General features: G+C 37.5%; 1 protein-coding gene across 2 annotated transcripts in view; it reads right to left on the bottom strand.

The window, feature by feature from the left end:
* The window catches only part of Olfm3 (olfactomedin 3), a 221,288-nt gene that overhangs the window by 30,024 nt on the left and 163,664 nt on the right, over positions 1-27,600 (bottom strand). The window contains exons 1-2 of one of the 2 annotated variants that reach the window (XM_028856299.2): positions 17,324-20,399; positions 8,507-8,653 (exon numbers count right to left, since the gene is read on the bottom strand). In XM_028856299.2, the coding sequence (XP_028712132.1) occupies positions 8,507-8,653; positions 17,324-17,452 (276 nt within the window). In that variant the 5' untranslated portion in view covers positions 17,453-20,399. Of the gene's footprint in view, positions 1-8,506; positions 8,654-17,323; positions 20,400-27,600 lie in introns of those variants that run through there. The other variant, XM_028856300.2, reaches the window with a different exon arrangement.

Raw genomic sequence — 27,600 nt, 5'->3', positions numbered from 1 at the left:
TTGTGAATACGTGTTGCTCTGATTGGTTGATAAATAACTTGCATTGGCCTATGGCAGGGCAGGATGGAGATAGGCAGGAAGATCTAAGAGAGATAGTGAAAAGAGAAAGGAGAAGCAGGAGAGACGCCAGCTGCTGCCAGGAAAAGCAAGGTGTAAAAGTACCAGTAAGCCAGGGTTACATGGCAACTTATAGATTAATAGAAATGAGTCAAGTTATAAGAGCTATCTAGCAAGAAGCATTCCATAGGCCAGGCAATTGGTAATTAGTATTAAGCCTCTGAATTATTATTTTATAAGCAGCTGTTAGACCTTGGGGACAGGCAAGACTGGAGAAAACTTCTGGCTACAGTATGGTAGTGACACCTCCAACAGAGTTAGAGTTTAACAATTTTAAGGCAGAAGAATAAGGAAGAGAGTGAGATGGAGACTTCATAAAGGATGAACAAAAGTATATATTTCTTGGCAGAGAGAAAGGCTAGGAGCCCTCATTCTCCACCACTCAATTCCACTATCGCAGCAGGTACAGTGCATCCTCAGACTGTCTGAAGCTGGTCTATTGTTTATTATAATACTAGCATACATCTCAGGTTAGAGCTTTAAAATGCCAAGGACACACAATGCATGAACTATTTTGCAGAGCTAAGAGCATCAGAAATGTGTAAGGAATCCTATACACGTGCAAATGAGCCCCAAATGCAAACGACTCCAAAAAGCCCAGAGTGTGTAACATAAAAGCCTGTATCCTTTGTTCATTGAGACACAGAGCTACTTAACTCCCTCTCTTTGCTCCAATCCACTTCCTCCCTTGAAAACAGATCTTTTCGTAGCAAACTGTGCTCTGCCACTGCTGTGTCTCTGTGACCCTTCTCAGTTTTATTTATTTATTTATTTTTTTAATTCTAGAACGCAGGAACCTGGATTCCCTCCAGAAGAGCACATTGAACCCTGATATCTCCTTATACTGATTTCACTGCAGTTACATCATGATGGTTGTTTTAAGTACTCTGAAGGGTGACACTGAGTTGGCCAGGATAAATGCTGGCAGTGTTAGAACACCTTCTAAGTTGCATAGCTTATGTTTGAGGGACTTGGGAAATGGCAAAAACAGAACGTGCCGTATAGATAGGCAGAAACACATGTTAAGCTGATGGCACTGGCCCAGGTTCACTGAGCCCCAGGCTATTTAGAAGTAGAAAATAGGTGACCTAGAAAGAGTGCAGTAAAGAAAGAAAGGCTGCTCTAATTTTTGTGATAGCAAAAACCTGAAAGCAAAGGGAAGCCTCTAATAGAGGGAAGCACTTGAATGAAGAATAATATGAGGATAAATTATTCTAGACTAAGATGGATCTCTACACCTCTGGTATCTCAGTACTCTCTTCAGAGCAACAGCTTTGTCTTCGCCTGGAAGCTTGTCAGAAATCAGCATTCCAGAACTATTCCAAAGACACTCAATTAGTCTGCATATTTATCAAGATTCCCAAGTGAGTCCTACAGCTGACTTTTAAAGCTTGAGAATCACTGTTCATCTAGGCAGGGTTTCTAAAAGAGATAAATGTAATATGGGTTCAGAATTCAATCCTTTATCATAATTCAGATACAGCCACACATGCAAAAGATAATATAATCTACTAAGAAAATCCTGAAGAATTGCACATAGAAGAATTAGGAAAATAATTAGATGTTAATATTAAATTTCTGAAAGAGGAAAGCTCTATGAACACAAATGTATGTATATGGTATAATGTATAAATCCATTTTGATTAAATGATATTTTTGGTTGCATAAGTTAATGCACCAATGAATAAGCACAAAAAGATGATATGATTGCAATTATTTCTTTGTTTTAGAGATGTGAATGTTTTTATTTGTTTTTAAGTAAATGTGTATTGCTTAATAATTAGTAAAGGCTAGTTTCATTGAAAAAATAGTGAACTACAAATGGTGGTATGTTCAGAGGTAGACTTCTTTCATCAGGTAAAGTTACAAAGCTTAATGCACATACCAGTCAGCTATAAAGAGACCCTAGTTGATACATTGCTCACAACTGTCTTTTTTAGAACAGCCAGTGAGTTCTGGTGCCTTGGCTTGCCTCCGTTCTTTACCTCTGGTCAGACAAGTCAATTTTCTTTTATTCCTTTTCTCTTTTGTCTTGATCTCTAATTCTCCCCATGTCCATCCTGTTTCCAGCATGTGACAGTCTGGCTTATATTAAAAGTAATTTTGCAATGTGTGCTTGAACAATGTCAGCAGAGGGCCCTTGGTCTGTGATCCTCCTCAGAGGCTGTGTCTTACATCTTTTACTTTCAAGATGTTTCACAGAACCAAACACAGAATAAGCGCTCAATACGTATTTCCTGAGTAAAACCATCTTGGGTTTCAAATAGTATAATGGTAATTAGGATCTTGCTATTTTAGGGAGAGTTTTTCTCTCCCTATAACTGTCAGAGACTGCAGTATATAACTACAAATATTTCTTAATTTGAAATTATTATTATATTTGCAATACTTCATATAAAAATTTTAGCGCAATACAAAATTAGAGATGACATTGAACTCATGGACACTTCATCATAGATAAAAGCATTGCTTTCAAAGTAATTTTCTAACCTCATTTAGAGTTAAGCATGAATAAAGAAAAGCGTTTGCATTAAAGAAACTGGCTACCTATTTAAATATGTAACAGACTATAAAGATACTTGTCATTAGCATGGGTGATATCCTCCTAAGAATTTTCTATACCTAGCCATATTCTACACAATTTGAAGATTGCGGGCAAGAGGAAACATTCTGAATAGAGTGAGAATAGTGTCCCTTATTTTATGTGCTACTCTAACTTCTCATTTAAATTTTCACCTTAATTTGTGGTATGGGAAAATACTTTGAGAGAATTTTTTATGAGACTTGGTTGTGATCTATATTATACACCTTGAATAATTGCAGGACTATGTCTAGGGTATAGGGCAGCATTCAAAGTGTTGGAATGGGCAGGATTTGACTCTGAGTTGCGTTAGCTCTTCTTAGGAAGAGCTTACTCCTGTTGGTGCAGACTCACGTGAGCAAGCTTCCTGATGATACAGAACACTGACTCTCCATTGTGTGACTCATAGGGAGACCTGTCATCTGTGTTTCTTCATGAACTCTGCTTCCCTCTGAAGCTGTTCTGTAGTTCAGCTTTTCATATTTGTTTGGGATTCTGTTATGGTTTGAACACTAGGCGGCACCTATGAGGTTTTGTTTTCATTTGATAGTGTTATTTTGAGACAGTCTGGAAACCTAAGAGGTGGGGCACAGTGGGAAGACGTTTTTAGATGTATGTCATCAAGGAGTGTATCATGTCTAAGTTGTTCCATTGACCTCTCTCCCTGCTTCCAGTCTGCTGATCACTCTATCACATGGTTCTATGGTTCTGTTTATGATGTTCAGACTTACTACAGCTAAGGAGCAACAGGACCAAGTGACCACAAAATAAAACCTCTAAAATCACGAACCAAAATAATTCTTCCTGTAAGCTTGTTTTTGCTAGATATTTGTCACAACTATGAGAATCTGCCTAACAGACTTCAACAATGTTTGGCCAAATCATTGTCTCCCATCTCAGATACTCCTTTTTTGAACTCTGTCCTATTTTTTTTTTATGAATAAAATGTATGAGGTCTTTCTGAATAAACACGAATGTATTTTTACTCTCAGTTATGACTGTTACTCATACCACTTTATAATAATAATAATAATAATAATAATAATAATAAACCATAGTTCAATATGTTTGTCTAGCTTTGACCTAACAATAAGAACAGCAGTTCATGGACTGTGGGACTTTACAGGAAGTATGGTTTTTACACTGCTTTTGAAATCTTCAAGGTGAAGTACTGTGTATAGTGTCCTTGAATTGATTTTATTGGTAAAAATGTTACCTACTTCCTAGTCCAAAAATCATATTTTAGGAAATATTGACCTAGGCAATGAAGAATACCTGTAGTAATACACAAAACCTATGTAGCTAATAAGCAAACTTTTAGGCCAACAATTTTATTTCTGGTGCATTAAGACCCAAGCTATTAATTAACATATACATTTGTTAATACATAGGACAGAAAGAGCATCTATTAATAGTGTCGAGACCACTAGTGATATGGTAAATGACATAAAAACAATGTAAAAGCAATCTGATATAACACTACAGCTTACTGGCTAAGTAACATTGAAAGACTCAGAAAGGAAAAGATTATATTTGCTTAAACTTAGAAAATGAAACATGTGGTGGTATTGTGTTCCCCAAAATATATTGTACCCTAATAAACTTATCTGGGGTCAGAGAACAGAAAAGCCACTAGATACTTAGGATGGGCTGTGGTAGCACAGGCCTTTAATGCTAGCATTCCAGAGGCAGAAATCCATGTGTTCAAGGATACAACCAAGCATGGTGACTCACACCTTTAATCCCAGGGAGTGGTGGTAGAAAGCAGAAAGCTATATAAAGTGTGAGGACCAGAAACTAGAAGCATTTGGCTGGTTAAGCTTCAGGTTTTTGAGCAGCAGTTCAGCTGAGAGCCATTGGGATGAGGACACAGAAGCTTCCAGTCTGAGGAAACAAGACCAGCTGAGAATTTAAGGTGAGCTTAGCTGTGGCTTGTTCTGTCTCTCTGATCTTCCAGAGTTCACCCCAATAACTTGCCTCAGGTTTGATTTTATTAATAAAAACTTTTAAGACTCCTGCTACAGAACCATGCCTTTAGTAAGGATTGAATGGATATGAAGAACTTAAGTAATGAGATATCAAAAAACCAAATAATCAAATTAAAAATGGGACACATATATAAACAGAGAATTATCAACAGAAGAATCTCAAATCACAAGATAAAAGAATGTTCAATATGCTTAGCCATCAGGGAAATGCAAATCAAAATGACTCTGAGATTCTATCTTACTCATGTCAGAATAGCTAAGATCAAAAACATAAATGACAGCTTACGCTGAGGAGGATGTAGAGCTAGAGGAACACCTCCCTACTGCTGGTGAGAGTGTAAACTTGAAAAGCCACTTTGGAAATCAATATGGCAGTTTCTCAGAAAATTGGGAATTGCTCTACCTCAAGACCCAGCTATACCACTCTTGGGCATATACCCAAATGATGCTCAAACATACCACAAGGATACTTGCTCAACTATGTTCATAGCATCTTTATTTGTAATAGCCAGAACCTGAAAAGAGCCCAGATGCCACTCAACCAAAAAAAATGGATTAAAGAAAATGTGGTGTGTTTACACAATGGAATATCACTCAGCTGTTAAAAACAATGACATCAGGAAATTTAAAGGCAAATGGATTGAAAAAAATTGTCCTGAGTGAAGTAATCCAGACCCAAAAAGACAAACATGGTATGTACTCACTCATAAGTGGATATTAGGTGTATAGTAAAGGATAACCAGGCTACAATCCACAGATCCAGAGAGGTTAGATAACAAATAGGGCCCAAGGAGGGAGCCATGGAATTCCCTGGGAAAGGGAAATAGAAGAGAGTTCCTAGTGGACTGGGGGTGGGTGGGGATGGGAACTTGGGGGATCAGGTTTTGGGGTTAGGTAGGAACCCAGTGCAAGGGAAACTCCCAGGAATCAACAAGGATGACCTCAGCTAAGACTCCTAGCAATGATAGATGTGTAGACTGAACTGGCCATCTACTCTGGCCTGGCAAGATTTCCAGAGAAGGAATTGGGAGACTGGCCGGGATACACAACTTTTTACATACAGGCTGTCCTGCCTGTCCTTATGGGAGTGGTCAGCCAATGACTAGTTCAGCCTCAGAAACATACCATGGGAGTGAGCCCACTCCTGACACAGCCTGGAGGGCTAAGACTCAGAGGCTAGAATGGCCCAGAGACATAGGATAGAACCAATTGGAGAAAAAAAAAATGTGGATGTCCTACTACACTCATAGATTGGTGACAATAACAATTGTCATCAGAGAACCCCCTGATGGAAACAGTTGCAGAGACCCACAACTAAGCATTGACTGAGCTAGGAGAGTCCTGCTTAAGAGAGAGAGGAAGGATCCGATGAGCCTTCGGATCAAGGTCATCACAAGGGGACCCACAGAAACAACTAACCTGAGCTCATAGGAGCTAAGAGAGACAACCGATAGTTAGGGAGCTTGCATGGGACTGACTTAGGTCCTCAATGTATCTGCGACAGTTGTGTAGCTTGGTCTACTTGTAGGACTCCTAGCAGTGGGAGTAAGGGCTGTTCCTAATGCTTTGTCTGGCTCTTGGGTACCTATTCCTCATACTGGGTTGCTTTGCCCAGTCTAAATACAAGGGACAGAGCTTAGTCCTACAGCAACTTGATATGCCATGCTTTGCTGATACCCTTGGGAAAAGTCTGTGAGGTATCTAGGCCTTTAGGCCTAAAATGAATGCCCCAACATCCTAGGGAATATCAAAGCAGCTACCTAGTGTGGTAGAAGTCTGAGATAGGAATCTAGAGAGAGCCCACCACCCACCAGGAGAGAAAAAGCCAAAGAGATTCAGGCCGAATGCAGCTCGGGCCTGAGCCGGGGACCTGTAAGGCCACAAGCAGCTTTTTAGTGAATTCTTGCCACAAATGTTCATTCATCAAATGTATCATGAGTTGCTAAACAGTCTTACTAATAAAAAGCTCAGAGCCAGACATTGGGGAAAAAAACTTGAGAGATCAGAGGGATAGGAAAAGCCACAGACAACCTCACCCCACCGACACCTCAAGTCTCCAAAGAGATCTACTTCCTGTATACCCACACCTATATGCCTTCATGTTCTGCCATCTCATTTCCTCTCTCTGCCCAGCTTCATCATTTCCTGTCTGTCTGTACAGACCTCCAGACCTCTATGGTTAGTGCTGGGATTAAAGGCATGTGTCACCATGCTTGGCTCTGTTCCCAGTGTGACCTTGAACTCACAGAGATCTGGATCTCTGTCTCCTGAACGCTAGGATTAAAGGCATGTGCTACCATCGCCTGACTTCTATGTTTAATATAGTGGCTGGCTTTTTCCTCTGATCCTCAGATAAACTTTATTAGGGTGCACAATATTGGGGAACACAACATATCACCACATGCTACCACACAATACTAATACATTATATGAAGCTATAACATTTAAGAAAATCTTCCTTAGCATTTTATGTAGAAGTAAAAGGATGATTCAGACTGTCGGTAATCTGAGTAGAAATACAATTTTATAGAAGAGAAAAGTGTATTTAAAAGGCTAAACCCTTTTCTACCAAAATTAATTTCCCTGGTAACTAAAAAGTATATTTTAATTTTTCTTAAAAAGATAAGACTAGAAACCAGTATCACAAAAGTAATCAAAATATGCCTATAATAATTTCTAACAGTCTGAGATTTTAATGAAAATGGCACCTGAGGGAGAATGGACTCTTACCGTATAAGGAGGTTTGAGGAGAGAGAGAGAGAGGAAGATGATGGTGCCAGGGAGAGGGAGAAGAGAAACAGACTTGTTTAGTGAAGGATTCCTAAATGATGTGCATAGAGGGAACCTTATGACAGTGAGAAGGAAGTAGTAGCTTGGCTTAAGATAAGGAACATTTGTTTACTTTAGCACGCTAGGTTCTTTCATTCTCCTGGATATCTCAATTTCATGTGGAAAACTTCCCATTTAGTGTCTGGAGTACGTAATCACAAAAATGATACGACACAGAGTGAAGTGGAGAGCTTGGTGTCCTCTACAGAACACACTTTCTAATTCATCTCTTTCTTTGCATGATACTTAAAATTCAAACATGTTGTCATCCTTGCATTGCTCTGACCACCCCAGCTGTCCTGCTGTATTCAGAACCCCACACAGTGCGAGTCTGAATGGCGACCATTGAAAGAAGCACTCATTGGCTTTCCTCCTCCTAAATACACATAAACAACCTTTCATGAGCTGACTCTCATCTGTAAAAGGGAACAAATCAAGGGCATTCTGCATTTGATTGTTATGGATCCAGCTTAAGTAAATTATGGGGAGAATGCCATTGAATGGAACTGAAGAGCTTAATGTTCAAAGGAATGATTTAGAAAATGATGATAAACACTCAGAATTATTCATTATCTGTCCCGATAGCTTGCATATTTCATGTCATTATTTTAACTTCCTAGCAAGATGGTTAGTAAGAGTCTAATGTATGAGCTCAAAGAGCTTTGTGTGATCCTTAGAGCTGAGACTGAATTGTTAGCATCCGAAGAACACTCCTTGCTTCCTGAACCCTGTAAGAGAAAAATTGGCTGAATATTAAGATGTATGGTAGGGAATCTGTCTTAAGAAAGAATAATTACAAAAGGTTAAAAAAAAAAAGCAATAGAAATCAAATAATATAGCCAGAAACTTGAGATACCCTTTTGAAAACACAGGAAAGGCTCATGTTAAAAGAGAGCTAAGACCAGGACAACTACATGATATTCATAAACATTCCTTTCTAAGGAATGATAGATTTCAATAAAAATATGCACAGGGAACACAGGCCACATACCTTTTCCAACAGCTGGCGGAGCTGCCTGCTTTTAGCATCCCGGGAACACAGGTTTTGTTCTGGAGCCACCACTGTACAAATGCATCGCCCATCAGGGTCCTGCGCTGAGCTGTACACTTGCCACCCTTCTTTGGGGCTAATCTGAGTCTGGGGAGAAGCAATAGCAAACACAAAATGGACTTTCACTATAGGGTAATGAGAAGATAGATTTGTCGTACCATAAGGAAAGCTTTCGTTATTTTTTTCAAAGTAGGTTTGTCTGTGGGATTTTATTTTGTTGTTGTTTTGTGAGTGTATATGTATATGCGTGTGCAGTTCTGACAACCTCTTGTGTCCTCAGGATCTTTACACCTTGTGTTTGAGACAGGTTTTCTTACTGGTCTGGAATGCCTCAAAGCTAGCTGGCCAGCAATCCTCAGTGATCTGTTAATCTCAGCCTCTCCACTAGTTGCTTTCTGTGTTAGTACTGAAGATCAAATTCAGGTTATCATTACTGTACAGCATTCAGTTGATCTACTCAGCTACTTCTCTAGCCTTTGATTCTTTGAAGTTAGAAGAGAAAAAAAAATCAAATTTACATTGGTTGCAGCTTCATTCTGTTTTACCTGCTTTACAAATGTTACAAAGGAGTTTTGTGGTCTCAGATTCTTTACTGTTCACTGTCTGTGGATCTCACATCACTTCTCATGCTTTGTGCACTTTCAGATTTGAACTCCATGTTTAGACTCTTCTTCACAACTTACTGGTCTTTCTACATTAGACATGCTAGTTTTTCCTTCACAAGAGGAATGTAATTAATAGTATATACTTTTCCTTATCATTATGCATGTCTGATATTCTGAAATGAAGCCAAAAATGGTCTTCTGAAAAAATCTGCACCTAACACTCTTAATCATTGTACTCCTAGCTTAAAGGTAGCATCCCAGTTCTGTCAAATTCTTCTTCCTATTTACATTGACAGTTTTACCTCCTGCACTGTTCAACTGTGGCCTTCACTCCAAGAAATTTGGTTTCTGTGTGTCTGATGTATTCATCAGACATTGAACTGCATCCTACAGTATTGCTATTCATATAACAACTAGCTTATTCTATATAGAAATAGGAAATTTTTCTAACTTGCTTTTTATAAGTATTCTATCAAGTGCAAAAAAATGTCATCTTTAGTTTGCCTCACTATTGTCTTCTTTTTCAAGACAAATCTCAGAAGATTTTCAAATAATATACACAGATGATATACTCTTCATTCTGTGCTGGTGGAAGAGTCTTTCCATGACTAGACTTAAAGCTCTATAAACTGAAGGTGTCTCTGTTAACAAACTTGGATGCTTCATTTTTCTACCTTAATTTTTTTCTGTTGTATAAGAGAAGTTTTAAGAATGGCTTGGTGTACCTTCTAGCCACTCATTGTCTTACTTGCTCAGAGCATTAATTTTTCTTATCTAATTAAGCTTTTCTTTGGTGATTTCCTTAACAGAAGAATGATGCTTTGGTGAATTCCACTGGGCAGCTCCCCTCCGCTGACTTACTGATACAACCATAAAAAGAATCAACAAAGGAGCGGGAAGTTCTATTACTGTTATTCTTTTCACAGCATGGGGTGTAGATTTCAGTTCTAATGTTCTACAACTCTTGCCATAGGCCTCTGTCATCTCATACAAAAAACCAACACACAGGGTGCATATACTGGAAGAGTCATAAACTCTAAACTCAAGAATCTCATAAAGATATCACAAGCCTTGCCTTTGCTTTTTAATAAAAAGACCTATCTTTTAGTCTCTTCATAGCTAACTGATTTTTTAAAAGATAATTCCTATGCTATTTTTTATTCTTGAGTGTATTGACTTCTTAATATAACCCATCTTTATATATACCACTAATCTTTTCTAGCTCTTATTCCTGCATATTCAGTTAAAGAGAAAAAGATGTTCTTAGAATCATGTTACTAAAATTAAATAAGATATTAACTAGAAGTAGGTTATCTGTTTTAGTTACAAGGGAAAAATTCAGAGATTATCCACAGGATGAAAATAGGAATGACTTAGCAGAGTAGTTTTTATGATTTAATTGAAGGCTTAAGCTGAGCAATGGCTTGGGGTTAATTTCTCTGGACATAGGCCCTTTGGGCTTCTTGTAACATTGAACACATATCTCAAATATGCCATAAAATTAAAGCTTGGCTCTAGAATACATTTAGCTTTTGGACAAAGGAGCAAGGCCACCCAATTATCATATTAAAATATTTTAACAGCAGTGCAAACACTGATTATTAAGGCTGTCAGCGTTTATACTGACGTGTGCTTGCTTAGTGCTTTGGAGCTACTGTGAAGCTTGTCACACAGGGCAATGTGGTGGTCACTCTCTGTTGTTGACACAAGTGAGAAAGGTGAGCAGGGTTTGATGTCCATTTATGTTCCCTGGAACCTCCTTCTTAATAATGGTAATGACTCCAGCCATGTTTAGACCTTCAATTGTCTCCTAAGAATTATTGAAGAGTTGTGTCCTTCTGGACTGCAGTTACTTTGAATGATCTAAAGTATAAAATCTCACCCTTGTGTTAAGAAAACCAAAGTGCCTAGCAGTTCTGTAGATTTTGATACAAAACCCTGTATTGGGGACAATGACAAATAGAGAAGCTTTGTAAGTATTTCTAGCATTCTCTTTTAGGGTTCCCAACTAGCATTGAAAAGACAACCAAAATAAAACCAACTGTGATCTCAGGTGGAAGGACATATTTAGATATTTTTGGATACCCAGGACAAAAGACCTGCTCCAATTCTGACCTACAATAACAATTATTCAAATGTCAGTAAAACTCACATGCCAGGAATATCAAGCATATGTGGATCTCTAGGAGTTGTGGGGAGGATTGCATAACTTATTGTCCCTTAATAGCTTGATATTTTTTAGGTCTAGGTGATACCATTCTGACCAATCTTGCAACACAAAGGAACTTTTCCACATTCACACAGATAATAATCAGTAGAATTGAGGTTTGAATTTGTGCAGTCTGATCACAAGACATGAAGCTTCAACACCATATTGAACTATCAATCATTTCAGTCTCCCCTAATACATGATGCCATCACCCCAATACGGCATCTATTTGTACTATGCTGAAGCAAAGTAGTTGAACCCGGAAAGTGAATACAGTTGATAACAAATGGTCCAAAGCATCCATACATAGCAGCCATTACTGATGCAGTTCTTTTTGAACTCTTTGTGTTAATTAGAAGAACTAAATGAACCATTTAGCAGTTTTTATTATTACAACACTCATGAAATATTTAAGGATGCACTAAATAAGAGAATTAAAACAATCATTTAACAATTGTATCTGGTCTGAGTTCTTTGATTATAATTTAATTGCAGATCTATGCTTTACAAACATAAAGATACCACCTGAGAATTTTTCTGAACCACAGAGATTTGTGACAGGAAAGATGTATCCTCAGAAGCAGAAAAAGCAGATCAAAATACATTACATTTCAGTGGGTTTTCCTTATAGCATCCTTTCTCTTGTAATTGGATTCATTTCTTTGAAACCAATTGCCCTTAGAAACAGATGATGTTTTTTTATGTTACTTACAAGGAAGCCACAATGTAAAGAACTTAAAGCATTTTTTACAAGCCACTATTTAGTATGAACATGTATGTTTTCTATAACTTTCAACCCAGTGTTCTCTATGTTCATTCTCTACAGATAGGTCATCTATATCCATTTACTGATAGTCCTAAGCAGGACTGTAGAGGAAACAAGCCCCCCAACAGGTGATTCTCAGCAGGCAGGGGGCATTATCTTGTTTGGAAACTTGTGACCACCAAGACCCCAGAGAAACAGCAAGGTAAAGTGTAACAAATGCATTGCTCCCACTGAACAGACTGCAGTCATTTCCCAGGGTCCAGACAGTATAGAAGGCCAAGGAAAGGATCCCATACCTTTGAATAGAAGCAAGTCGGCAGGTTGAGCATTATTAGATTTTGCTTTTCATGTTCAGTTTGTAGGTATTTCCCCAAAATAAAGAATAATGAAGAAAGAAATGAGGGATTAAAGTACAAAAAAATGGGGTCTGACATAGGAGATGTAATGTAGAAAAACCCCTTCATTAAAACCTAGATTTAAGAGTGGTTTTATCTAAGGATAGATGGGTCTTGTTCCAGAGAGTGGAGTTGAGAATATTAATAGCTTTGGTTGAAAAGAAAGGAAAAATGTGAAGATAGGAATTAGAGAGAGGTTGAGAGATCATGCTAGAAGCTATGCTGTGGAGGATGTGTTAATAAAGATGTCACTCCGTAGCAGCTTTCTTGCTATTACTTACAAGAATCTTTGGGACTGAAATAAGTAAATATTCTTCATTCAAGGAATCCTTCAGACTTTAAAGAGGAAAAAACAACAACAATAGAAACAGCAAAAACATCATCAACTTTAAGGTGTCCATCTCTGTCCATATTGCTTGAAAATCCCAATGAGTTGGGAGTTGGCCATAAAAGTTTTACTTCATCACATCTTTCTATCCAGTGAAATGTCATGCACATGTTTTCGTGCTATTGTTTGACTTCTGCCTGATAAGGACATAATGTTTCATGGGCAGCCCTCCCACTGTGAAAAACTGAGGGTTGTCACTTGAAATTCCCTCTGGAAATTTTTCTATGAGTCCCTACTTGCTTCAGACTCTCAAACAAGAATAAATCCACTCCCGTCCTTTGGATGATGCTTCTATAAAAAGGCAATTATCACATTTTCTGTTATTCTGAAGATTTGCTACTCTGAGCTTTCAATCAACTCTCACTAACTTTCTTATTTGTCCTATCACATAATTGACATGGCCTAAGGATTTGGGAGAGAAAAACAGTCTGATTATTATTTTTTTTTTTTAAAAAAAAAAGGCAGTATAATGGAAAGGAGGCATATACACGACTCTGGGCTCCTTCCTTACCACCGCAAAATAAGCAAACCCCAAACACCTGAATCAATAATAGCTGGCAAAATTAGACATCATCACTCCAACTGTAAAGCCACATTTGTTATTGTAGGGTAAGATCCTTGGAGAACTACCAAGGCTGTGTTTCATAGTATTACAGAACTTAACTGACTGTGCATCAGAGTAGTTGCATATGAGGAGAAGCCAGATAGATGTGTGAAAACGTAGCAAAACAAATGGTTTATGCCCACAGGTCCCTTCAAGGCCTCTTCCTGCCACAGCAGTAGGGCTGGCTATTGGGGAACAATATCTGCTGAACAGTCTCTGCTTTTTTTTTTTTTTTTTTAATTGCTCTTTCCCGGGTTATTCTTGGTAATGTTTCCACAGCATGAGAGAATTTTCAGAAGCTCAGCCTCCAGGGGAAATGACTCTTCATCAGAGAAAAGTGCCAGAGGGGGCCTGAGCCTGCAGAGACCTGAAGCAGACTCCCCCAGCTTCTCCAAAGGCCATGGGCCCACTCCAGTGTGTAGAAGAAAAAGAACAAAACTCAAGCAAGAAAACTAAGAGTGATATCAACATTTGAAGATAAGTAAGAGGGCCTTCATGACTTAAAGAGTTGTATTTAATTAGCTCTTGGTAGACAGCATCCTGTGAATTTGAAACCCCCCTCAGTTCTTGAAACAAATGCATACTTCCTATTTTATAGGCACCTGCTTACACTGATTTAGTTGTCTCTTAGCATTTTGAACTTTTTTAAAGAGAAACTATGATAATATTTGCATAACTCTGCATTTTGTTCTTTCTTCCTGTTATAATGATGTACAATGACATACAAACATGAATCATATCTGAGATGTGTGTGCATGTGTGTGCGTGTGTATGTGTATTTGCAGGTTAATCTCATTTATATTGATTAACATAGATGTAGAACATAGGAGGGGAAAAATTGATGAAGACAGCTGACCCACTGCATTTAGCTGTACGTACTGTTCCAAAGAAGTGTGTCTCCTTCATCTAATTAATTGTCTGGACAGAAAGCTCTGTGAAAACAGACGCAGTGTTCCCTTATGGAATTATATGAAAGAAATTAAGGGGGGAATTCCCTTAGTCAGGAAGCTGTCTTTACTACTTCCATGATGTCCATAATGCCACTTAGGTGTTTCTTTCATTCCTTACTGCAAGAACTTAGAGAATGATAGGTATCAAGCTGAGTTACATTGCTTTTTTTCTTACTCTGTGAGGTCAAGGAGATGAGGAAACATATTTTAAAAGGTGAGGATATAACTGTGTAGGAGATGGACAGATAAGTGTCCAGGAAAACGAGAAATAGTTTGAGCAAGGCAGAGTGAAGCCAATAGACACTTGAAGCCATGAAGGCTAAGGACTAGAAAGTGAAAGCCTGGAGACATGGTGCACTAGGCAGAACTGTGGTCTCGTGTTTTGATTCTAGATGGTTACTCTAGAAATCCCATTGGCCACATGTATATTTGGAGTCAGCTGTCCTGCTTGTAGAGTAAAGATTATTGATTATCTCACTCAGAACACAAATTAAACCCCAGAGCTCTAGGTTTGTGTGAAGTATCTTCGCTGGGGCAAGGGTTTGATTGTGTAGGAAGCAAGCAGATGGTAGAAGCCCAGCAAATGTTTCTTCCTGCCAGTTATTTGACCTGGAACCTCTTTCACACATTGTATTTCCTTTTCAGCTTTAATTGAAAAAAAAAATTCTTCACATATTATCTAAGATTTAATTTGCAACATCAATAAACAAGAGAATAAATACATGATATTGCTAATGACAGTGTGAACGCAGCCAGTCCAGGCAGTTTCAAAGGTCTGATATTACCTTCCAGCATCAACATTTTATATTTCTCTGAAGATGTACTGATTTGTTTGTTCTTCACCATGGAGAATCTAAGCTAGGAACAATCATCTTGAATAATTAAATAAGACCCTAGTTCTCTTTCAAGAATCAAATAAGATAAAATAAATTTTGTAATCTAATATTTTTTCACTTCAGAAAATACCAGCATACCACTTATTGGTGTGTAATTATGAGCCATATGAGACATTCAGGATTCTCTAAGTTTTTCTAAGTTTGTTTTTGTTTTCCAAGGAACAGCTAAAGTGAGAATTGATGTATTTGGATATATCCATGTCTATAGCAATGGTTCATGTTTTGATTGATAAATTATCAACTAGTCATCATTCACTTCGAACTTAAAAACATATTTAAAATCCTTAGAGAGAAAAGTATGACTCTTGGAAATTTAGTTCTCTTCATTTAATAACAGTAGAAAATATTATGTTGGTGCCTATATATACAAAAAAGTATATACCTGTAGTTAATATGCCAAACTTGATATATGATTCATTATTTGTAGCCGGGCGGTGGTGGCGCACGCCTTTAATCCCAGCACTTGGGAGGCAGAGCCAGGCGGATCTCTGTGAGTTCGAGGCCAGCCTGGGCTACCAAGTGAGCTCCAGGAAAGGCGCAAAGCTACACAGAGAAACCCTGTCTCGAAAAACCAAAAAAAAAAAAAAAAATGATTCATTATTTGTTAACATTATCTTTCTAAGAGTGTTAATTAAACAACTGTGTCTTTAAAAAAAAAAAAAAAACCTCGGACCTTGTAAACAGTTGGCTCAGTAAGTATTAAATAACTAAAAAAATTGTGTTGTATAAATGTGCACTCATTACAGATCATGCTGTCTGTATGACTGCAGATCTTGACAACTCTGCTGCAAGGCCTTACTATGCAGGTTATGGAGAGATTTTCCACACAGAGGGCCCGGGGTACCATGTGGGACTCCAGAAAAGTAAGATGGGGAAGGCAGATTGTATCCGATCACCATGTGTTTCACTGGTGTCTCCATACTGGGAAAAACTGGCAAATTATGTAATTAATTTAGTCAGACTACACAGCTAATTGTACATTGATTTATAAGTTATTATTAGAAACTACAAACAACAATTAAAATGGAGGGCTTCTTTTCTTTGCATATTCCACTAGAACGATGTACAAGATAGAAACTTCAAGTATTATATTTTTTTTCTAAATGTTTTATTTGATAGCAGGACATCTTAAAGAATGTCTTTTATTTGAAATTTTACATTATCATTTGAAACACTATTAATTTTTATTTTTCTTAAAGTACTTAAGACTGTGGATAAACACACCTAATTTCAAAATACTTGAGAAGCCTTTACTAAAATATAGTAAGGTTAAGACTTATTAATTTTATATGGATAAAGACTACATAAGATGGATTTATGCCAGGAAAATTCTGTATAAAATATTAAACAATACAAGAAGAAGTTTTTATCAGGTATGTTTTCTACGGTTCACAATCCTTAGTTGTTTTAAATATCTTTTTTGGCAGGTTTTAAATTGCTGAGGTCGTTTTATAATTCATTTATGCTTAAAAGGTGTTGGCTTCTCTGACAGAATTAATTACAAACTGCCATAGGCATTGCATTCCAAAAGAAGAGCCTGCTGTGGGAAAAACAGATTAGGAAGAATATCCTCTATAGTTCATTCTGTAGGAAAAGTTACAAAGGTTTCAGATATTACACGAAATATAATAGTTAGAAACAAAGCACATTAAGGAATTCTTCCAGATCTCAAGTCAATTTAGTTAAAACATATAATTCTTAAGAATTTAATGAGACCAGCCGTCCTCTTTAGAGCTGATTCCCCAGCAGTCCCCTTTCCCTCGTTTCTGGGTGTAACTTTAAAGTCTTCATAAATATCCATGAGTAAAGTTATTGCACAGCTATTCTACCTTGGAAGTCCACCAATAAAGAGAGCAGCAGACTCCCAGCCTTTGAAATTTACAACGCCCACTATTTTAATACACCCAACATCCCAAGATGGCCAAACCCAACAGAGTGACTTACTAAAGTATCTGGAGCCGACAGCCTCGTGGTGTTCAGTCCTACCAGGGATGGGAGAGTTTGGGACATCCAGTTTGAGATCATTGCCATCGTACTGAGCACAGCGCCAAGCTTCAGCAGTGGAGCACTCATTGCTGTGGAGCTAATGAGTTTTCATAGTGACTGATTAGGATCCCGAGCCGGGCTGGCAGCGGGAGGCGTGACTGCAGCCAGCCACATCTACAGCATGAAAAGAGATCAACAGCCCAGCTCTAATCACCAGGCAGATCTGGAAAGCTCCTTCCCCCCACCCTCATGGCAAGTGCTTTGCCTTCTTTTTCCTCCCTTCTAGGACACTTGGCTGGACAAACAAAATATTCTTGCTAGGGCTTGGTTCGTAGTGCTCAAAGCAGAGGTTGGAGGACAGGAGATGGGGAGCTTTTCCAGCCCCACCGTACTGTGACCACCGTGAACAGAGTCGTTTCCTCTGGGTTTTGTGTACAATCAGTTTCTCTTTATCATTCATAGCAAAGTCAAAAGCCTCTAAATGGGGTTCTGCCAAAGTGCACATTCCAAACGCCAAACTCAATTTATACAGATTTCTCTGGGCAAGACCAGAGTGCCTTCAGGAGGGCATAAAAACAGTCTGTGAGTTATTTCCAAGATGATCATGCAGTGCGAGCAGGAGATTGCTTGTTCACACAGCAACTTAAAATCAGTGTCATCACTTTAAAACACAGCCAAAGACCAACAGCTACTGCCTGTGTGAATGTCGCGTCTAGGCACCTCACACCCTTACACCCTAACAGAAACTTGTGTTGGAGAATTCCTTGTTTCTGGCTTTCCCTTCGAGAGCCCAGGGTTTCCCTTCTCCTTTGGAGATTCTCAGCCCTACATCAGACTTGGTTAACTCTATTTCCACTTTGTGTTGTATCAAGGAACAGTACTGAAGACTGTGACTTGCGAGAATGTGTGATCTATTAAACGTGGTTGCGAGAACTGTGAGGATCTGGTTGCTGTTCCCTACTTGCCAACAGTCAGTCTGGCTGGTGACATAATCTTCCTTGGTTTTAGTGTTTTCCTATAAAACACATAGGGGTAAGTTTCAGGCTGAGGCACTTTCCAGCTCTGAAATTCAAATATGTGGGATTTCATTATATTATTTCTGCAGATATGACAAACAGGCTACATCTAAATCTCAGATTCTGGATGGAACAAATTAAGGCCACAGTATTTTTTTTTTATCCATTTATGCATTTTAAAGTAAAAATGGAGAAAAATGTATCAGGGAAATATGGGTGAATTAAGATTAATTGGAAAGAATTGAGTCATAGGAAAGAAAAACACCATTGTTATTCCTTAGGTAATTCTATTGATTGTATATAAGATTTTTACTCACACACATACACACACATATTTTAACAGTGTTAACAGGACAACTAAAATATTTAATAAAGTTGAAAGAGATACTTACTTTATAGTGTGTGTATGCTTTATCCTCAAGGAACTTTAAAGTGTGGTAGATGCTAAAAGCCTTCAAATGTTCCTTGAATCCATTAGCTTGGAATCTAGGCCATATTCATTTCTCTTTAAAATACGTCCAAATGACTTCCTTTTGTCTTTGTGTTTTAAAAATCATACCCAGAAAACCAGATACTATTTCTTTTTGTCCTTCAAAAAACTAGGCCATCTGAGAGATCAATGAGGATTAAGCACATCAGTCTATGTACAAAGTAGAGAGAAACAGCAGTCAAGGGACACAGTGTGGCATTTTACATTAGTGTTACAGTCTTATAATGCAAGAATACAAAGGAGCTCAAGAAATCTAAATGCTATGAAAATACACTTGGAATTCAACCAGTTTTAATAAAGGAGAGGGTGTCTTTAGCAAAGTTTAATATCCACAATTGATAATTAATATACATGCAATTATGGATAATTTAAGAAGCAATGTGGCAGATGGTAATTGTACTCATTAATGAACTATCAGTCAAGAAAATAATAGCATCTTTCGAAGAATATAGGATTGACTGCCAGAGAAGAATGGTGCTCTTATTTGAAAATTACAAAGAAAGGGGGAAAATATGAAAAGAAACACAACTGGAATGCTTCATTCAATTTCCCAGAGATGCAAATAAGTGAACATGAATACTGAAAAAGAACAATGGTCCAAGAGTATGATTTAGTCATGTTTATGAACAGCATAAAAGCTGAAATGTGTTGTTGTTACAAGAGGTTTAAGTGCCACATTGAAGTATAAAAGCTCGAATCATAATGATTATTAATTGTAAGAAATAAAAATAACTTCAATTTACAAAGACCTAGATAGTTTGCAGTACTCTCATAATGTATCCAGATGGAGGCTCAGATTTTTCTGTGTAGAAGTTAGCAACTTGTGTTCAAGAGAAGAAATCCCCTGGTTTTAGAATTTCCACAGCACAGTGTCAGTGGTAACAGAATAAATAGCCAAAATTCCGTCTAGAAACAGGAATGATGGCCAGATTCAAGGCTCCAGGGCCACCCAAATATGTCCTAAATTTTGTCTGGTATGCAATGCTATGGCTTAAGGCAAAGCTGTGATGCCATTAGTTTCATGTGATGAAATACAACTGGCACTTTTAGGATTCAGGGTAGACATGCAGGAGTACAGAGAGAACAATAAGAATGGAAGACAAGAAATTCACTTAGAGTTATAGTCCCATAGTTTAGGAAAGAGATGGTGAGATCCCAGAAGAAGAAACTCTCAGTGGCATTGGTAAGGATTTTTATGGAATTGTGGCAGCCCTTAGTGTATAATAGATGTGAGAAGTGAGAGCATAGTATCCACCAGCAATCCTAGATTTTAATGTGAGGATGGGCACAATTCATCAGGATGAGAAGTAGAGAGAGACAGGATTATGGCTTTAGGTATAAGATTGAATGCCTTGTCCCACACCCAATGTGAGTCAACTGTGCTATAAAGAGTTACAGGATGGTGATGTGTCCACCTCTTAAGTTTAGGTAAACAGTTAATTATTAAGGTCATGCAGCCTATATATTGTGTGAAGACTGCACAGTTCAAAAAAAATAATAGTTGATGAATGACAGTCTTAAAACCACTTTGGTTTTATTTTGTCTTTAATTAGAGATAATCATTTGATTTATTACCTATGCACATTATTAAAAGTTAACAAACATAATACCCTCTATTTCAGAAAAATGATAAGTATAATTTCTAACCCAACAATATCACAGAAAATGCAATCAGACTACAAATTTACTTTCTTTTTACACTCTCATAGCAAATCAATAACTATAAAATCTAGAATCATAAATTATGGCACATGGAATGCTGAAACCTATTGACTAATATGTTTATTTATTTTTTTTTAAATGGTAGCCTGTCTGGTTATTTCAGAGAGTGTTTAATGAAAGAACTATACACTAAATTAATAAGCAAATGTATATTAAGTGAAAAGATATATAGCCAATATCATGCAACACTGGCATGCTTTGTCACTGTAAGTTTTCCCTTTGATTTGTAGTGTAAAAGTTTAGCGTTGCCTTAATTTTCAAAATATGCTTCCTAATTTGGGGGCCACTGTGTGCTACTGTGTGTATTTGTGTGCCTGTGAGTGTGTGTTTACGTGTGTGTGTGTGTGTGTGTGTGTGTGTGTGTGTGTGTGTGTTTCTGGGTAATATAGCCTAAGCACATACTATAAGTACATGTTGATTGGATAAAAAATAACAGCTACGCTAAAATGGACTTGAGAAATGGCTAGGAATAAGCCAATTAAAATGGAATATGAAAAGACATAGCATCAAATAGAAGACAAAGGGCTGTAGGCATCAGGCCTAGAAGCAGCCCTCCTTTTACTGCAGCACTGAGAGGCACAGGTGATCTTTCTCTGAATTGCACCCTTACTAGTGAGGTGACATTAACAGTTATTCTCTCTGAAACTACATATTCTCATCTGCAAATGGAGAATGGCTGTGTGCAATGGCTATTTAAAGGACTGGAATAAAGAATGCCTTTGGCAGTGTTTGTAACATGTCATGCATTCAATACATGGTAGCTCATGCTGGATACGAAATGATAGCATTGAGACTGGCTGAAAAGAGCAGCTGATGGACAATGCTGTTTAAAGAATCAAAATTGTACAACTTTGCAGACTATCTGAATTGAGTTTTTAGGACACACAGTCATGCATTTCAGTCACTGTTACAGGTGAAGAAAACAATACAACTTTCTTGCATGCCATCAAGTTCCACTGTAGATACAGTCCTAATATCTCTACACTAAGTTAAAGAGGTCTGAATGATGTGATTCTTCGAATGCTGAGAACTTCAAACACTTACAAAAGAATTTTTTTGGTTTTGTTTTTTTGTTTTGTTTTGTTTTTTTTCGAGACAGAGTTTCTCTGTAACAGCTTCAACCATCCTGGAACTCATTCTGTAGACCAGGTTGATCTTCAACTCAGACATCCGCCTACCTCTGCCTCTTAAGTGCTAGGATTAAAGGTGTTAACCACCACTGCCTGGCTACAAAAGAACTTTGTATAGTTGCATGACCATAACTCCCACCAGCATCATTTTTCTCCACATACTCAATCTGCATATTCTCCTGTGTCAAAGATAATTTTCTGTGCTCCTACATTAAACTGACCTTCCCCTTATTTACAAAGTCATTCAGTACCTTTCAGTTTATTGTCATAATTTCTCAACCACATGCTAAGGTCCAGATTCCTAGGTACTGACAACAGAGTGTGACTTAGCTGTAGCAAGAGCAAAATAATTTTTATTTCTCACAAGTTCCTGGACAATATTGATGGTCTGGGCTTGGTTCACTGTTTGGGTAACTATTGCAAATCTCATTCTTCTCATTTTGTTCAAAGAAAACCATTTTAATTCTTTCCTCCTTTTCCAATATCAGTAACTTTTCTTCTTTAATGACTATTTTCTAGAGGCAGACAAGGATGATTTAACATCTTTTAATTTCTATACAAACTTCTTTAGTGCAGGGGAATCAAATTTAGGGCCTACCAAGCAAGACAAATGCTCTATCACTGAGCTACTTCATGAACACTTTAACAAACTCTTGATCCTGGTTTTTCTTCAGTAATTCCTTTCTCTCTTATCTTTATTAGTGTATCTTCTTGAGATAATTAATTCCATTCATCAGCTTCAATTTCTGTCTTCCTAATCAGACATATTGTTGACAATTTTTTCTGTTGCACCAAGGCAATGTAGCACCAATACTACTTATTTCAAGCCTCTGATTCCACATTCCTAAGTATAGCAGTCAATTCTCAGACTTCAACTTCCTTGACCTTCATCAGTATTACATTCTTCTACTTGGAATGATTTCTTCACTTGGCTTTCAGAATACAACTCACCTAGTTTTCCTCCAACTTCCTGACCTCTCTTTATATTGCCTTTGCTGATTCTTCCTCATCTATATGCTAATGACTCCCAAATTCATTTCTTCCTCAAAGACCTCTCCTATCAATTCAGACTTGCATTTCCAATTATCTACTTGACATCTCCACTTTCAATGTTTAATAGGCATCTCTAATTGAGCATGTTATGAATGAGCTTTCATATGGCTCCCCATCCCTGAACAAAGAAAACTAAAAGAACAAAACAAAATTTGCACAAATAAACAACAATGTCATACTTATGCATACACATCTGTGGCCTTTTGCTTTTCAGATAGCTGGCATATCTGTGGACTCATCCTCTACAGTTGTGTGACCAGTGATGAATTACTCACGTTTCAATAGATAGTTCCCCACTTCTGCACACAGCCCTGGCAAAACCCAGTGAGTCTTCAAGGAACAACATGTGAAAATGGGAAGAAGATTTGGTGGGGTGAGGGGAAGGTGGTTAGTGAAGTGGAATGTTGAAAAGAGAGGATGAGGAGATGAGAGTGACCATAATATGATAGATAGATCCATAAAGTTGCCTAAGAAGACATGATTTTTTTTTTCCATTTTCAACTGTAACTATTTCCCGTATATTTCTTAACAGTTTTATTGGCAACCTAATTTCTACCTTTCAAACATACCTAGAGTTGAAACTTTTACACAATCACATGGTCTCTCATTGAGGTTATTACAAGATCAACCTTGACTGGAAACCACTTCGTTCACTTACAACTTCTTAATCAAAATAATCCTATTAAGTCATAATTTGGATTGTATTATTTTTTTTAAAGACTCAGTAGATTTCCATTGGACTCATAGTAAATACTTGAACTAGAAAGTTATATATAAAATGATCTCTTTTGCCGATAAGTGGTGGCGCTCGCCTTTAATCCCAGCACTTGCACTTGGGAGGGAGAGGCAGGTGGATCTCTGTGAGTTTGAGGCCAGTCTAGGCTACAGAGTGAGTTCCAGGAACGGCTCCAAAGCTATGTAGATAAACCCTGTCTCGAAAAACCAAAAACGGAAAAAAAAAAAAAAAAAAAAAAAAAAAAAAAGACCTCTTACATCTATTAGCTGACATTTTACTTCCTGCAAGCTTTCCTTCAATTGCTCCCTGGCTCCACCACAGAGATATAAGGTCATCTTCTACCTCAAGTTCTTTTCCCTTCTTTTTCTCTGCTGGGATGCATTCTTCATATCATTGTCCCACTTGCTTTTTTGGTTTTTGTTCAAAGGTCAGATCTTTATGGCCATAATATCTTATTCCACCTGCTTGCTTGCTTCAATCTTTGCAATTTTCCCTCTCTCTGTAGGGGCCAGTTAAGTGCTATGTATGTCTTCTGATGTTTTATTGCCTGTTTTCTCCCCTGTAAATCAAGCTCCATGAGGACAGAGATGCCATCACATTTGTTTCAACTCTTGTGAAATTCTCAATGTACAGCAAAGTGTCAGGCATATAGTTCATTCTGAATAAAATATTATTGGCTGTGAAAATAAATTAATACATTATCATTTTGTTTTAAAATGAGAACATTTCTAGAGTTAATTGACAGTAAAGTCTATCATTACAAAACCACACCAATATAAAATATTTAAGTGTTGCACTTTACATGCGATTTTGAGCGGATGATGTATATATTGTGGGTTTATAATGGTTAAAGAATCAAACACTAGTTACAAGTGCTATTTTTTTTCTTCTTCCAATTTACAGATTTAGAATATTTCAACCCAAAAAGTACTAGTGTCAACTCTTGTTCTATTTTCTGTTGATAAGCCTCAAGTTTCCCAGAGTCATAACTAAGTGTAAGAGCAATCTACTCTTAACTTTTGCCTGGCCTGTCAAATTTCCTCTACAATAGTGAATATGGAAGGAACTGTATGTTATAGAATTGGTCAATTATTTAAAAACAAACAAAAACAGTTATCATCTATATGTCTTTCACAACATCATGTATATCTTAAATATGCATGCTAAGATATTTAAAAACAGAATAATAAATTGGAAATGAAAATGTGTTTAATTATCAAGGTCTCATTCACATTTGTCCTTAAAAACCAGAGGCCACATTTCCTCACTAAAAGCCATCCTTAACAATCAACTGCAGGCCACTCTTCACTTCCTGGAAAGTGATGCCTTGACAACCAGTCAGAGGAAATGCTTTGCCTCTGGAAGGTCGCCCATTACCCTTTGTGAAGTTTCAGGATTCTTCTAAAAACCACTCAGTAAGAAAAGAAGGAATTTAGATGGGAAACATTAGTGTGGTTCTTTAGAGAAGGAATTTCTGTCTTCGAGTCTTTGCCTTCATCTGTGGAGCTGACTGATGCTCTATAAGCCCAGGGGATCCTCCTCTGGCAGCTGCTGTTGCTACTTCAAAGGAGGAGAAAATGGGTGTGTGAGGGAGGAATGCATTTTGGTCTTTTTCTTAAAAAATATGACTTTGTACACAGAATTGAAGAAATGGGGGAAAATATAACTCCAGGATTAAGCTAGAAAGAAAGTGAAAGCAGACTGGCATAACAGAGAGACCCTTGATTGTCGTCATGTTCTAGGTCTTAGGTTCTTCATCTGGGAGATGAGGACATTCAACTGAATTAAGCCCCTTTCATAACAGAGTGGCACATTCAAAACCTTCTTCACTTTGTGCTCTCACTGTTAACCCTCTTCACAGTTTCCTCATATGTAGCTTGAGATGCCAAAGAGCCTCCAACCCTTTATATATTTGTGAGGGTAAAATAAACTGCTGCATATAATGTTCTTGCCAATGGACGTAGAATGTAATAAGCTATAAATCAAGTTTTTTCAGGGGCATTCCAGGCAAAACTCTTAAGTTTCATCTTTAGGCCATTGTGGAGGAAGAAAGGACATAGGTATCTTTTTTTTTTTAATTTTATTTTATGTGAGACAAGGAATCAAGGGTCATTACTTATAGAAAATGGCCAATACAAAGATTTATCTTTTTAAAATGTTTGAAATTTTAAATTGAGAAATGCAAAGTATTCATGTTTTTAGTATGGTTTGTGTCTAATGATATTATTCCAGAAACTACAGGAAGCACACCCGTTACAAAAGCTTTCCTTTAGGGGCTTCCACTGTAATGCTGCTGGGCACTGTTCTGTAAACTTTGCAAATGCAACCCCTATTGATGGTGATTGCTATCAATAAGAAACAAACCACCAAGAGGCATTCACCTTAACTCCGTTCACACGGCAAGGAAATGCAAAGCCAGAATCAGGACATGTAGTTGAATTCTAGAGGATATGTTCATAGAAATGTATCTTATTGACATGAGCAAACTTAATAACAGTGTTATAAACCATGCTAGATTTAAATTTTTCCTTTTGAAAATAATTAAAATCATTGGGGTAAAGCACTGAACTTTAGTTATCACCGTGCTCTTGGCTGAGCACAGAATATATTAAAAGCAATAATTTTTCTTAGTTTACTTTTGAATAATCTAACAGAGCAAAGCTCTCACCAGGGAGACACTGGCTCTCAGGTAATGGTTTCATCTCTGCCTCATTTTCATTGGATTCTAATTTCAAATTTTTCTAATGCACCCAACTCACTACGGCAGACTTGAGTGTTAAATTATTGCCAAAAGCACCTCTGAAAAAAATTGTTTGGGAATAAAAATCTCAAAGAGCTTGGGAAATTGCCTGGTGATCAGAAAGAGGACTGTTTCAGGGCAAGCGTGAAAGAACAAAATTGGATCTTCAAGTGTGCAATTTTTTGCAAAGTTGTTACAAGTTGTTCCATAAAGCTTATCTCCCTCATGGATATTTGACATGTGTGTTTAGTAGGAACAAAAAGTCGGATGGTAGTAAACAAACCCAAACATCAAAATGAGAAAAGGAATTACATTTGTGGCTGCATTTATCAAATTCGCATAAATAGCAGGAGCTCAGCTGAGGTGGTTTTGTGTATTGGCTCCAGCTACAGTGTTTATCATTATTGTCCCTTCAACAATATGTGTAGTCAAGGTTGCTTTGTGATTTGAAATCCCTCGTTAGGTAAACATGGTAAAATATGAACTTCTAAAAACCCCAAATTTGGAATTAGTCAAACATGCTATCATTGGAAGTATCATGAAAGGTGTACAGTTTTGCAAAAGTTCATCAAAACTAGTAAAGACCAGGCAGCTACCAAAACACCATACAGATACAGCTGTGTGAGCTTGCCTTTGAGTTTCTCCTTGGATTTCAAAGTATCCTGACTTAAGAAAAAGTCCCTTTTGTGAATACTCATCTAACAGCATGATGGTGACATAGAGAAGTAATTGAACAATGAATAATAGAGGCAAGTTTTGTCAAAGGTTGCCTCTCTTTATAAAAGTTGTTTTCACTGTTTATATCTTATTCTTACTACTTTTTAATCTTCAAATTTTATAGCTTAATTGTCATCATTTCCTATTGCTGCAAAAGCATTTATAAAACTATGTTTCAATTTCTTTTAAGGGCACCAACGCATTAAACATGCTAAGCCACATTTTGGGTCATCAACTTATTATGCTGAACATCATAATATCAATATATTTGTTTTTTGCTTTATCTTTGTGTGTATTTGTGAGCACAGGTGAAGGCATTTACTACAGCACTAGTGAAGGGAGTCAGAGAACAACTTCAGGTGTCTATCTTTACCTGACACCTTGTTGAGACAATGTGCCTTGTTTGCGACTGCCTACATCTAGAGTTAGCTAGCCTATGATCTTCCAGGATTCTCCTTCTCGTCTTTCTGTCTTGCTGTAGGAATGCTGTAAATTGCAGAGATGCACTATTGCCTCTGCCACCCTTTACATTGATTCTGGTGATACAAACTCAGGTCTATAGGCTTGCATAGCATATCCTGGAAGAGGACCCTGTGAGAACCTGGTCCATCCTGTCTCTTTAATACTTCCT

The sequence above is a fragment of the Peromyscus leucopus genome, chromosome 6, assembly GCF_004664715.2.
Source record: "Peromyscus leucopus breed LL Stock chromosome 6, UCI_PerLeu_2.1, whole genome shotgun sequence".
NCBI classification, from domain to species: domain Eukaryota; kingdom Metazoa; phylum Chordata; class Mammalia; order Rodentia; family Cricetidae; genus Peromyscus; species Peromyscus leucopus.
Note: the sequence above shows the minus strand (reverse complement) of the source record. Positions and strands in the feature narration are given on the sequence as shown.